We start from the raw sequence: 14,193 nt of genomic DNA, 5'->3' as shown, positions 1-14,193 counted from the left end.
AACAAACAGCAGGCAAAGTTAAGGACTAGCTGGTGAACATAGCGGAGCGTTTAGCAACTAAAGAGCCAGATATTTTTCTCAGGAGTTGGTGGAGACCAAAAACAGCGCTAAAAGAGAGTGAATCAGTGTATTACATTTGCTAGATGGCGAGAGGCACAACTCTGAATGAATTCTAATATTGGTAATGTATTTACTGGATGTATAAGTCGGCAACTCTTCGCTAACAAGTTCACCATATCAACCTAAGAGCTGAGGATATGTAGGCACACAAAACACCCCTGGAAAAAGTATCATATTTGTCCACTGGAGAGCAATACCAAGTTTATTTTTCAACTGCTGTGTTCCCTGAGTGTCTCTGCCTAGTACATATCTTGGTCACATTTCCAGATGTGTGACCATTGTTTGTTCATGTTACATGTTTATGTAAACAAAAAAATAATATATATACACATATATATTATGGACTGATAAATAATTTTAATATCCTTTTCGGTATCTACCTCAAAAATCACTTTGTACTATATGTCATAACTAAAGCAAATTACCAAGCAAAGCAAAACAAACACTCACAGATGAGCTACTGTATGTCACACCCCACTTTCAGCTGCCCAAGCGTGTGTAAAATGGCATTTTACTCAGTCCTGAGTGGCCTCAAGTGGCTTATCTCACCTCTCCAGCCACAAAGAACAGCAGCGGCGTCTCCTCCTCCTTGGCTTTGTACTTTGCCATAAGCTTTTCTGCTATCGGTTGAATCAGCTCCTTGGCTGGCTCCAACTCTCCCTCCTCCTCAGCATCTGAACGAACCAGGGAAGAGACACGGAAAGATGTTACAAGTATGAAAAGCAGTCACCTGGGAGAGGAAAAATGCACAGATGAGTGAAATGGCAGGCAAGGAAGGAAAGATGACTGGTGGTTAGATGAGCGAAGAGATAAAAGAAACTGTACAGATGGTGTCCGTCTTGTTTTGCAACCGGGTTTGACCTCGAGGGATGCCAGGGCGGTCTCAAATTTCGAGGGTCATCTTTCTGCACCTTCTTCTCTGACACGTGTGCTATTGTCCTGTATTATAATGTCCTCACAACTGCCCGGCACTCATGTCTAGATCATTTTTAGATGCTTTTCACAAAATACTGCTGCATTTTGCTTCTCTGCACCTTCTGTATTAGCGTATAAGTAGATAGATAAATACTAGAAACATTTCCCAAAGACCTTTGGACCTCTCGACACTAGAAGAATTTTCCACAGAATCTGACATTCAATATGCTCCACATAAATGCCACTTCATTCACGCACAGGCAGCCCCTGGCAGAGCCCCATGTGGAGCTGCAGAGGCTGCATTGTTGACTCACCCACAAACAGGACGAGGCAGGGCCCCTCGTGGAGCTGCACAGCGTTGGACTCGCTGAGCTCCAGCACGGGCCGGGGGTGCCAGGGAAAGAGCCGGCATTCTGGGTCGTTCAGCACCTCCACGCGGCCCTGTCGCGTGATCATATGACCCTCCGCGTCCAACAGAATCAGCGTGGGAATACCTAGAGAGTGAAAAAGAAAAGATGAAGATGGTGTGAGAGGAAGACAAAGGGAGGAGACGAGGAAATGGGCAACAGCGTGGGAGATGGTTTGGGTCATTTCCGTTAAGACGCAGACTACTCCCTCTCCCACTGAGATTTCTTTTGCCTTTGTTGTGTGAATGTTTTAGGTCTTTTCTGACCAGTTTTTGGCTCTCTGGTGACTTTCATCTCTCCACAGCACTGTCTGCTTTCACTTCTGATGTGCCCATTATTCAGCCGGGACTTTTGACCCCTCTCATTGGCCCTCATCATCCCTCTGATTATAGTCTCCTTGCTGTATTAATGGCTTTATCGGAAACAGACACCATCCAGGAGCAAAGTGCTTGAGTCAGTGTGTTCCTGTCTGCGCATGTGGACTGAAGTCAACAGAGGTGGGGGCCGTCATGAAGTGTAGGGTTTTGAATGTGGGAGGGGGGGGGGCAGTGTTGATTCGTCCTCCTTGAATTCCTCAAATTCTTTGCCGGAGAGGCCGAGAGCCAGCTCTTGCTAACTTTATCCACAGTCCTCTGCACACACACAAGGGAGGGAATCAGGAGAAAAGAGCGAGGCACAGAGGGAGAGGTGCAGCACTTCCGCAGTGAACAAGACAGTAAACTTGATAACTGGCCCACATTCCTCAGGCTGCAGGGCAATCTGTGGTGCTGTTTGCCTGCCCAGCACAGAGAGCTTTCAGCCATTGTGCCAGTGTTTTAGTGCGTGACATTACTAAGCTTGTCAAAAAATGTCTCTCCTCTCAGTTTGAATATCTGAAGCAACATTTATAAAGAGGATGGAGCTAAAAAATACCTTGTATTCCATAGAGTCTGTTGAGTCGTGATCGCCGAGCCTCATCTGAATATGGTATCGCCAACCACGGCATCTCGCTGAAGTACTGCTTAAAGGACTCCTCTGACCTGGAGAGGATGGAAAGCACCAGACAGCAGCACAACAGATGTTGATTTGGCGGCTCAACAGCTGAATAGAAGCGAGATTATTTGTGTCCTTGACAGACAGAGACAGATGTGTGTGTCAATAAATATGATCCTGTTTACGTTCTGGCACAGTGAATCTCACCTGTCAGCGCTGACAAACACGATCTCAAACTTTTGACCCGACTCCTTGACGGTTCGATACGATTCCACCAAGACCCGGGTCAAACTGCGGCATGGCGGACACTGACAGAGAGAGAAAAAAGGAAAAGAGATAAAGCAAGTAAATGAGTGAATATAGAGTACACATACTCAGAAATATGACAGGTTTCTGCATCAGCTTCCATTACTATGGGTATTTCCCAACTCTCTTCCAATATGTGCCCAAACACCTTTAAACAAACTAATAATTCTCTCTTGTTTTGTATCCAGCTTCTTTCAAACACAGCCAGCAATCTTAAAACACTAATCCTGCTGTAATACTCTAGCTTGAGAAAGTTTTTGTCCTCCTGTGTGTGTGTGTGTGTGTGTGTGTGTGTGTGTTTCTGTTTATTTGGAGAGCCCGCACTATACCCAGGCAGTGGGATTGGTGGTATGGCTGGCATCAACATGACATCAGACTGCCGTGGCAGTGGAGAAGTAAACAGAGCAGTCTATCTCATGATCTCTGTGTTCTGTCAGCATTTTCATTTTTTTCTCTGCTTTCCCACTGTTGGATATATTGTAAAATACGAATGCTGACTTTTTACACCAGACAAGGTAAATAAGTTATGCAATTAATGTTTTTGGGGTAATATTTTTTCCCTACATGCTAGAAGTTTGCCTTCCTCAACTCTGTTTGGTAACAACAAAGTGGAGTGAGGATGGAATAACTCTGTCCGCTGTGTTATTAGGATATTACAGTAGATATCCTCTGTATTTATTATGTTAATACAATGAGAATCATTTACTTAAATGATGTAATTTTCTGGTCGGGAAGGCTGCATCACAGTAAAGCGATTGAATTTTCTGGACTTATACTGTTTTAAGTGAAATAAAAAATAAATAACACAATCTTTTTGGTCATCGTATCTATATTTTCAATTTTCTAGGTTGCAAAATATCTCACAGAAGCACCAGTAGTCATTTGTCAAATACTTGAACGTTATAAGTGGAAGTATTTGGCCAAACATACTGATGTTATTAATGTCTTGAAGCTATACAATGCTAATGAGAAATGCTTTGGCCATTTGGGGGCAAAAGAAACAATCTGTAAACACAGCACTTACATATTACCACCTTATAAAGTTGATATGGTCAACTTGTTAACAGTTGCCTATTTAAACATCCAGCAGATACGGAGCACCATTATCTTACATTTTCCATCATGTTTCTGGCCACCTGTCGAAAGTACATACAATCGTCAGTCTCTTTTAGCTCTGTTTTGGTCTATACCCACTCCTGTGGGAAATGTCTGGTTCTTTGGCCGCTAAATGCACCACTACTGCTATGGCTGAAAATTATCCCATGGGGGTGGGGGGGGCTGCTGCTTTACTTTCCTCTTTCAAATACGTAGGTTGTAAATATCTTACATTATATTTGGGCTCTCGTTAAGTAGCTCACATGCAAGTAAAGCCCTTCACCCATTCTAAATTATTAACTACATACAGACAATATTTCATTACCATTCAAGCTGATTACAGCTGATACAGTATTTCAAGAACTTTCATTGATCCAGTCATGCATACTCATCACAACAACACACAGGGCTTGTGGGAGTGAGAGTACAAAGCACAAAGCCTCGATCAATTCACTGCTCATTAATTGACTTCTTTCTCAGCTGCTCATGCAAGTAAACACTATAAATTATGTGTTCCACACTCATGGTTTACACAGTGTGGTGTCAAATCTATATGGCGTCATAAAGCCGTCTTACTGTATGTGGGCTTTTGTTTGCTGATTTTTATCAATGAACTAGGTTTTTAGCTAAAGTTTTATGGTAATGAGTTATTCTAAAATAAACATTCCCTCACACTGCAAGTGAAGAAGCAAATTCACAGTGAAATATGGGTCATGTTTCCACGCCATGGGCCATTTCAAGTCCCTTGAAAATTAGGAGAAAAACATAAAATGTGTGATGTGTGTAAATGGATGCCACGGCCAGGTGCTGGCATTTAATGTTTCGTAAATTTACTTTTATGGCGGATAGATTTAGGGGAATCTGGTGTAAAAACGACTGCAAATAAAGTCTTGTAATGGCTTTTGTGACATGTCCTTTTCAGTTTTGTGTGGGTCTGGGGTTTGAGCCAGCCTTCAGGCGTCACCATTCTGGAGAGCTGGTCTCCGAGGCTGCGGCTCTGGCAGCTGCTGTGCTGACTGGCCTCGGCAGCCTGCGCTGCATCTCATCAGGAGCAGCCCATCGATGATATAACGCCTTTCATGCATCACTGTGTCATGACCTTCCCTGGCTATTAGCAGGTCCAGCACAGAAAGAGACAATAGTGATGATGTCAGTAGGGTGTGGTGACCGATGCCAACTTGAAAAAAAAGGTCCATAGGTGGTGGTGAAAGGATTGATGGGGATAGTTAACCACTGTTAATGTAAACACACAAGCACAATGGAGTTGCTTCCACCCTCCTGCCTCTCTCTTATCTGTCTTGACTAACTGCTCTGCCTCTTCCTGCTCTGCTCTGCTGCCGCTGCCCTTGCTTCTCTCCGATGTTTCAGTGTTTTGACAGAGATAGGAGGCCTGAAAGGTTAAAAAAAAAAAAAAAAAAAAAATCAGGGTCCCTCTTTGTCCTCGTTCTCTGCTCTCCGCACTCACCCAGTGTGCTGAGAAGTACACTCCCACATAGTGTCCTTCCAGAGAGCTGCTGTCTGTTGTCTGCCTGTTGTTCCTGAGCAGAGGCCCCGCCACCACCTCCGCAAACGGCTTCGGCCCCCAAGGGAACTCCAGGCCTGGGAGAGGGTAGAAAAGTGGAGGGGGGCGATGAAAAGGGAAAAATGGGAAGGGGGAAAAAACACAACACAAGAAAAGAGAGATAAGAAAACAAGAGTCTGCAGCCATGCTAGCAGCTCTGTGAGGCTTTTCTTAGACACAGCAGTGCCTTAAGCTAAATGCTAACGTCGGCATGCTAACATGCTGGTGTTTAGCAGGTATCGTTTCTTACCATGTTCACTATCATAGTTTAGCATGCTATCATTTACTTGTATGGGAAAGTGGTCTCAGACTTTTGGTACCCACTGTATATGAATGTCTGAACTAAATTTCATGACACGCCATCCAATAGCTGTGGAGACATTTAACTCAAAACCTCACGTCTACCTCATGGTGAACTAGAGAAAAAAAGTCAGGGGATCACCTAAGTCATTGGGATTTCATGTCTGGGAAACATGACTTACATGAAAATTTCTTGGCAGGCCATCTAATGTTTTTTCAGCTATATCTGTCTGGACCCTGGAGTTGTGCCACTAGCATGACTAAAAATCATGTTTCAATTAAGTGGAAGAACCAGACACTCACTCTGTCTCTATCATGCCTGTTTGATATTGAAGACATGTGCCCTTGTCACATAAACATTACTTACGGATTTTTTAAGCATCCGCTTATGCAAATATAATTTTAATGATGACTGAAAGCTATGCCTCTCAAGCAAATGAAGGCTGCCAGAAATGCTTCTCTACTGCTCTCTTTCATACTTTTCATTCCCTTTTCAAGGTGTCTTCATTGTTACCGTCAAACTCTGGAAACGCATTTGGTGCAGCTGAATTAAAAAAGGGGGTAATCATAAATAAAACTTTGTGTGGCTGGTTCGTAATGGCCCCTTTATGTGAGCGCGGTTGTTTAGGGCTTCATTAGGCAGGAATGACACGTCTGCACTGCGCTGGCGCGGCCTTTTATTGTTGTACTGATTGTAAAAGTGCACTCCATCTTTACGCTGCAGGCTAGTCTGCCGCCACTCAAGTCAGGCCCTTTCATCGAGAGTGAAAGGCAGAGGGTCCTGAATCGCTCACCCGCCCCTCCCGGTCTTGATGTATGGCAAACTTTTAATGCCCTTTTCCTCTCCTAACCGTAGCTGCTGTGGCTGAATTGATTTGTCATGTCAGGCACTGCGCCCAGTTTGCCTAATACAGAAAAACTGAGATATATACAATAAAACAAAAACTATAGCTATGTTTTTTTCTTTGAGAGAGGTGTAGCATTGTTAGAAAGTCCTGACTAATCAAGTGCCAGTGGCCATCTTTCCTACTGAAGCCGGAGATTAATGTCTTCTCTAGCCACATCTAGTTGGGAAGAACAGCTAATGCATCACGGAAATAATACTGCAGGCTAGGACTGGCTTTCATTAGGCAGACAGTATGATCCGTCACAGTCCTCATGCAAAATCCATTCTGCTTCACTGCTGTGCTGCCATTGTGCCTTTATTCTCCCTTCTCACATGACTAATGGCACTTTTTTTTCAAGCTGACCAAACAGAGTATGAAGAGGCAGCGTTTTAAAATATTGAGATTTTCTCAGCCACAGAGGACGTCCTCTGTACAGGGAAGGAATGCAAGCCCACTCTTGTTAATTCTCTGTCCCCACTTCAAAGTGCAGAAATTACAGGGTTTGCAGATGAGGGAGTGAGACACGGCCACGCTATAATATTCATGCAGCACCATAATTACGGCAGCATCAACACAAACGAGGGGGAAAAAGTTATTGCAAATGTTTTGGCCAAATGGTGAGTGATGTGGCTCTGCTACATCTCCACAGGGAACTCTGAGCAGGCATTTGGTAAACAACATTACAAATAATCAGTGTGTGTGTGTTGTGTCTGTGTATTCAGAGGTAACCTAAGTTACTGCACTCAAAATTTATCTTACTCATTTATGTTGTGTCAATAAGCTGCTCCTCACACTGAGGAAAACTATATATTTTTATTTGGAATAATTCCACTATATTATTTTGGACTGTTACAGAGTTAGGTCTTACTCCAACTGTTGTATCATCACTCACAGCACTGACATGAATCGTCTTTCCATCCACCTTTTTTTCATGCACATTTTCAATTTGTACACTATAAAACTGGAGTGGAAACTGCAGAAATTCAAAAAAAAAAAAAAATTACGCTTTGCTGAGGTGGAAAAGTTGGTGTATCAATAAATACAAAATACGTCAAAGTGCAATGGAAACAGATTTAGCAAATAAATCTCCAGGTACATGAAGCTGAGTCTCTTCCACCGAAGAGGCTGAAAATTGTGGCAGAAAAATCTGATCTGTGTGGCGCGATGACAATACTGTAACATTATATATGACAGAAACATACATGCCATATTTCCATCACATTTTCCTTATGGTTTTTGTTTGTTTGAGCTTTGACTCCTGCTCTTTTAATTCTGTCATCCTGTTGCACCATCCTCTTCTTCTGCGGTGGTTTAATGGCACCTGACTGGAGAATTAGCATCACCAACAATTCATCTCAATTTGCCAAACTCCTTATATGTGTATAACAAAAGTGGCTGGAAATGCACATTAATGCACATTGTCTTTTACAAGTTTTCTGGAAATGCAGTTAAAATTTGCTCAGCATTTGGATGGGAACCTGACTTATTATTATGGCTTATGTTTAACATTAAGTTGATCATTCCTGCCCCCTTGCCTCGGGGGAATTTCAGGTCCTACCTGCTGTTGTTTCACTGGGGACAGGTGTAAGAGTCTGATGTGAACAAAGAGTGATTGAATTTGGGTGCGTTACCGTCTTGCTGCTGCTGTTGGTGTTGATTAACAAGATTATACAAGGGAAAACTGTAAACTGCTTGCTACCCACAGCCCAGGGTAACTGAGGAATGCTACCGACCAAGAATTCAGGGTTATATGTGTGTGAGAAATTGATCTAAATTGTTCTGTCCTTTTGACCCCCAAATGTCTCCATATTGCCTCATTAAAAAGTGATATTTTTAGGGTTGAATGGATGGCGGTTGGGGTTAAGGTTAACCATTCAGTAAAGCGGATTGAGGTCAGGGACTAAAAATAAATCAGTGGGATGGCTACGGATACTTGAACTCACCTTTAGGGTCATCTCTGACCACCAGTAGACCGTTTCGACACACCACCTTCCCTGTAGCTGCGTCCACAAACACCAGAGATGGGATACTGGTTACCTTGTACTTGTTCCACAGCTTCATCTGTAAAGACAAAAGGGATGCGAAGAGAAGTTGGGAAAAAAAACTGAATGGAAAGACTTCAAATAACAAAGTCATATGTATTTCAGTTTCAGAGCTGGAAAAAAACTGTTTAACCTAGTCTAAAAATACGTATGTCTTCAGTGCTGCAGCGGTATGTTCACATGAACACTATAAACAAATGTCAGCTGAGTATTATTTATTTTTTATGGGTCGAACGCCTTCTCTGTTGTTTAGAACAGACTCAGGAGACTAGAAAATAGAATAAGAGAGTACAGTAGTGCAGTCAGCCCCGGGGTAAATTAGCAGAGGGTGAGGAGCACAATGCCACAGGGCTAATCTAACTTTAAAGAGGCTGAAATGGAGCAGACTCATGCTATCCTTGCGGTGTCATGAATAAGAGTAAAAACCACTTTTGCTCTGCAGTAAAAAAAGTCAGTTTCTGAATCCCTCTTAGGTGTTGAACACTATGAATTATTGGAGGTTTTAGGATATACGATTCATACTTTCATAGGTATTTACGAGCACCTATTGGCCTTAAATTTAATTATAATACCTCTGATAGGATGAGTTGATATTAATTCAGTCTCGTAAAGTCAGAAAAGACGCTTTACAGCCAGAAATCTGTGCATGAAGTGACGCTATTTATACAGTTCAGCGACCAGTGTAGTCCTTAACATCAAAGAGCAGATCCGGCATTTCACATATCTGAGACTCACTTTCCATATCAGAGGGAAGAGTCCTACGCTGTGAATAGAAAACAGCCGTGTCTTGTAAAAAGCAGCAACTGTGCAATGTTACTGCTTCAGCAACTACAAAAGAAGAAGAAGAAGAAGGGGATCCTTCGCATGAAATCCTGAAATCATCTCCGAAAATTCAGGCATGAGAAGTAAAGTGAGAAACACTGTTTTCAAAAACCTAGAACGAAAACTAGATTTATGTGTCACCTTCTTTTATTGAACCTACTTTATGTCTTGCTCGTTCAAAATGACATACATGACTTTTCAGGGAAATGTGTAAAAGAAAAAAAAAAAAAAAATAGTCAGGGTAGTTAAAAAGGAGTAGTGACTTCATGTTAAATAAACACATATTTGACTCTGCCATTAAATTCATTCCATGCTGTACAAAGCCAAACAATTTAGTACCTGTATACTATAATAATCTGCACCATCTGGGTCCTGCTGTATTTACTGTAAGAGGTTTTTGGCCAAATGAAGTCAGCACCGCTTTCCTTTGGGCTCAGTGAAGTAAGCCTGGAGTTCGGTTACCATTGAGCTCCAGGTTGATGGAAACCTTTTGTTGCTCTTTTTGTGAAAACAGTGACTTCACTGCAGGGGCTCGAAGACTCTGCAAGCTGTCCTCGCTCTCATTCGGTCTGCACATAACGGTGTGTGTGTTTTACTCATACGGTGCATCTGCTGCTTTGTGAGTGTATGACAACATGTGTAACATGTGGAGAGGTCAACCACAGAGCCTTCCTGACAGAAGAGGTCAGACGGTCTGTCCCATGGACAAGACGCCCCGGAGCCTCCAGACTATGTTGGTCTGGAAGTCCCTCAAAAGCAAACTTCAGTGTCTACCACAGTCAACAGTTTTACCACACGCTCCATGCTGCTCTGGAAACTCAATCTCTCCTCACAAATTGACGGGGGTTAGGGGCATTAAACTGTGACTCTCCAAAAAAAAAAAAAAAAGTGCCTGACACTGCTTCTGTGTAACTCTGCAGCCATTTTTATCGGTTGCCTGCTGTCGTACAGGCTGATGATATGAGACTGAGAGCCGGATTTAGAGGAAGGAGTGTGAGAAGGACGCAAAAGAAAGAGAAAAAAACCAAAACAAAATAGAGTTATAGGGTGACTGGTTCTGCACTAGCACTAAAATGTCAAGAAATGTATTCCATGTTAAGGCCCAGAGGTGCAAACAGATGTATATAGTAACATATCAGCGAGGTAAAATGACATGTGAAAACCGACAGGTGTTCAAAGTGCCTCAATAACCTGCACTGTAAATAGATGCACACTGTTGTGTGCAGTGCAGATTGCCAAGCCCTTTGAAGTCAAGTTGTGATTTGTGATTTTGAGCTATATAAATAAAATCAGCTTGCCTTGAAAGTAAAAAAAAAAAGTCATACTGAATGTCTGTACAAAATTTCATGGCAACCCATCTAATAGTTGTTGAGATATTTCGGCCTGGACCAAACTGACTGACACTGACATCCTTAGAGCCCAATGTATCACCATGACACTACAGGTTAGTGTACATCTTCTTGCCTGAAGCACAGGGGTGTTTATTTTAGAAGCAGTGGAAGATGGCTGTGTACCAATCTGAGGCTTTCTAAGCCCTATCATTTCTCTCATGCTGCAGCATCAACAAAGCGGCCGACAGATTCGTGTAGCAACCGCAGAGGCAGAACCAATTCCTCCTCTTTGTCTTGCCACTAATTTACTGCATCCTTGAATCATGTTTGCCTGGTGATTTGGCAGCAGATCAGAGTAGGCCCCGGATGCTAAATCCTTCGAGGGTTTAGATCTGCCTTTAGAATGAAAGCGCTGTTATGATTTCAGGGCGGATGAATGACCTTGTAAACTACAAAAGCTACATGTCCTGGTGACTGTCGCAAACAGACGTCAAATGGATTTCAGCACCTCGAAAAGTCGAATATTCATCGTACGTCGGTGGGGTGGAAGAGGGGGAGCCTCACACGTGTCACGGCTGAGTGTTGAGTTTTCAATGTCATCTGCTTGTATGTCCGAAATCTTCCTCCCAAAAAAAAACCAAAACAAAACACTGAAGACAATAGCTCTCACAATAACAGCGGACTCTTCCCTTGTCTGTCCTCCTCGTGAATAGAAAACATGAGAATCACATGCCACAGCGATCTGTTTCCACCAAAACACTGTTACATTGTCGAGAGCTGCAGGCTGTCTGTTATAGCTGAGACAATCAATACAGAATGTGACACGATATGCTGTAATGAAAAAACACACAAAAATCTTAATGTCAAATCTGCTCTCATTCCTTTTCTGAGAGACAGGTTAAGCCTTGTAGTGGTATTAAAAGACATTTTTTCATCTTATCATCAGGTTCCATTAGTCTGCAACAGGACTCATATGATTAAAAGGTTCTTAAGCGCTGCTGTATCATAATAAAATAGTCTGACAATTTTGGGAAACACACTTATTTACTTTCTTGCCGAGAGGTACAGGAGAAGACTGATTCCACTCTCATATCTGTATGACAAATGGGAAGCTACAGCCAAGAGCTACTTTGCTTCTGTCTTACAGGGTGACACAGCTTGCCTGGCTCTGTCCAAAGGTTAAAAAAAAACAAACAAACAAAGCAAAACACAGCCAGGAAATATATTCCTTTCAGATTAATCAACAACTTTTTTGATAACTGATTTTTTTTCTTTCTCAAATGAAAAATTCCAAACATTTTGTGGTTCCAGCTTCTCAAACGTGAGGATTTGCTGCTTCTCTCTATTTTCTATTATTGTAAATATCTTTGGGTTTCGAACCGTTATACAGATGAAAAAGGAGATTTAAAGACATCGCCATGGACTCAGTGAAAAATGTATGTTACAGTTTACAAATTCCCATTTTCTAGCCAAAAGATTATTCAGTTCCAAAACTACACGAGTTATCAGTCAAACAGAACAGTCTAGCACCAGGTAATTATCATGTAAAATGCTTGCAGGGTGAATTCACTGCATCGTGATTGCTTGCTGCCACTCTTTCTCTAAGGGGGCTTCTATTCATTATCAGAATCAACAGAGTGTGTAACTAGATGGTCGAGCAGGAGGCTTGGCTATATAGTTACACACTGGTTTAAGTATGCCAATAACCCCTGTAGAGAGCCCACCAACTGTTAAGACTCTAGGGAGAGCTGGGAATCCATACTAACAATCCATTTACTCTCCTGAACATGCAGGCATTAGCCTCACACTACGCCTGGTGCTCATCATGCTAATTGGATCACGCATGGCTACGGATCCATATCCAGAAGGAGAGCAAATCAGCCCACTGTGGGGCCTATACATCATTACGCAATGATATACCAGGGTTGAAAATCTTATTGCCCCACTGGTCTAAGAAAACGCTGATTATATAGATAAAATTAATTTGATGGGATCAATGAATGGATTCATTTACTACCTGTATCCATTCGTGACTGTGAGAGAGCACGAAAAGAAAGAGAGAAGGTGCGAAACAACCCGATCCGAAGATATCCAAATTTCCATGTTAGATGTCATGCGAGGCGATCGTCTTCATGCCTCTTTGCACTGTTGCACTTTATAGCCAAATTCTGCACTTTAAAAGGGGGTTAGCTTAGATGGAGAACCCCCAATCCTCCGTGATCTGAAACTTTAAAATCCGTGCACATCTGTTTCAAGTTTTGGAACTTGTGAAACCCCCGTAGCCTTGTCCCGCAGTGAAATTTGGCCTCCGCCAATAACCGACTGGTCTCTACAGTGGCTGTGCTGTGGTGTGGTGAGTGTCACCCTGTTGAGAGAAACTAGAGTGGGAGAAATTTCATCACTCAACATGCCCAATTCACCTATGATTGCTTGAGCCCTATCTCCTCAAAAATCTGCTTTCACTGAGTCGGTCAGGCCTGAGGCATCTGTCAGACGCTCCCGTCGCCGCTTTGTTACAACAGTGTCACTACAAAGGAAAGTCAGCCCTTTACAACAGAGGACATGAGAGGCACCCCGCTGTGATACTGATAGGAGCTTAGTCCTTTATCTTTGAGTATTATATGAGAGACAAATGGTGATAATCTTATTGATATCTTGGAGAAAAAAAAAGGGCTAAATTTTCCCGTTGTTCATTCCATTTCATACAGAGAAGAAAGCTACAGATTTCACAATTCGTAAGATTTGTGGAATTTAATTTGACCTTCTCGGGAATTCTCAGTGGCATTTATTATCAGGCAAAATATGCTGGACATATAATCTCTTCATTCAAGTCGAGAGGAATTTATTGGCACAGGTTACAGTGCAGAATGGGGAAAAAAAAAAAAACAAGTAATTTGTTCTACATTATTCAGAGAAGACAAAGATGAAATCATGTTCCAGGTTGATTTGATTTGAATCTTCAAAAGGGGAGAGTTTTTCAAAATACAAATTAAATTTTTCATCTCCTACAATGATCTCCTGCAGATAAGAGATAACAGTCAGGTGATCAATGGCCTTGCGCCTTCCCATAGCTCTTGGTTATTAAGTATGTGAAGCAATTTGTTAGAAAATGGGAGGTTGTCTGTCTGATGGACTGACCAGCCCCATCAAGACATGTTCAACAAAAGCATTTGTCTTGAACTGCGACTTTTTTTTTTTTATTGAAAGTGTCTGCAGGCTGTGTGACCTCTGACCCCAAAGATTTACTGTAGTGCTGTAGGGGAGAGCAGGCCGGACTGGACTGGCTGGCACCAACACAAGCTTTTTTAGAAATCAAGCCATCGCCTATGTAAATTTGAATAACTTCATCTGCAAATGGATTCAGACTGACATGTTGGTGCACAGCAGCATCAACAGTTCATTCATCATGTGTCAGGCAGCTTTCGGGTTGAAATC

General features: G+C 42.3%; 1 protein-coding gene across 1 annotated transcript in view; it reads right to left on the bottom strand.

Annotated features, from left to right (window-relative positions):
- Positions 1–14,193, bottom strand: part of nxn (nucleoredoxin) — a 56,858-nt gene that overhangs the window by 5,338 nt on the left and 37,327 nt on the right. The window contains exons 2-7 of the mRNA XM_040131670.1: positions 8,507–8,624; positions 5,281–5,414; positions 2,622–2,722; positions 2,355–2,461; positions 1,350–1,529; positions 670–794 (exon numbers count right to left, since the gene is read on the bottom strand). Coding sequence (XP_039987604.1) covers positions 670–794; positions 1,350–1,529; positions 2,355–2,461; positions 2,622–2,722; positions 5,281–5,414; positions 8,507–8,624 — 765 coding nt within the window. The remainder of the gene's footprint in view (positions 1–669; positions 795–1,349; positions 1,530–2,354; positions 2,462–2,621; positions 2,723–5,280; positions 5,415–8,506; positions 8,625–14,193) is intronic.

The sequence above is a fragment of the Xiphias gladius genome, chromosome 7 (assembly GCF_016859285.1).
Source record: "Xiphias gladius isolate SHS-SW01 ecotype Sanya breed wild chromosome 7, ASM1685928v1, whole genome shotgun sequence".
In the NCBI taxonomy this organism is placed as follows: Eukaryota; Metazoa; Chordata; class Actinopteri; order Istiophoriformes; family Xiphiidae; genus Xiphias; species Xiphias gladius.
This window is presented reverse-complemented; position numbering and strand designations above follow the sequence as displayed.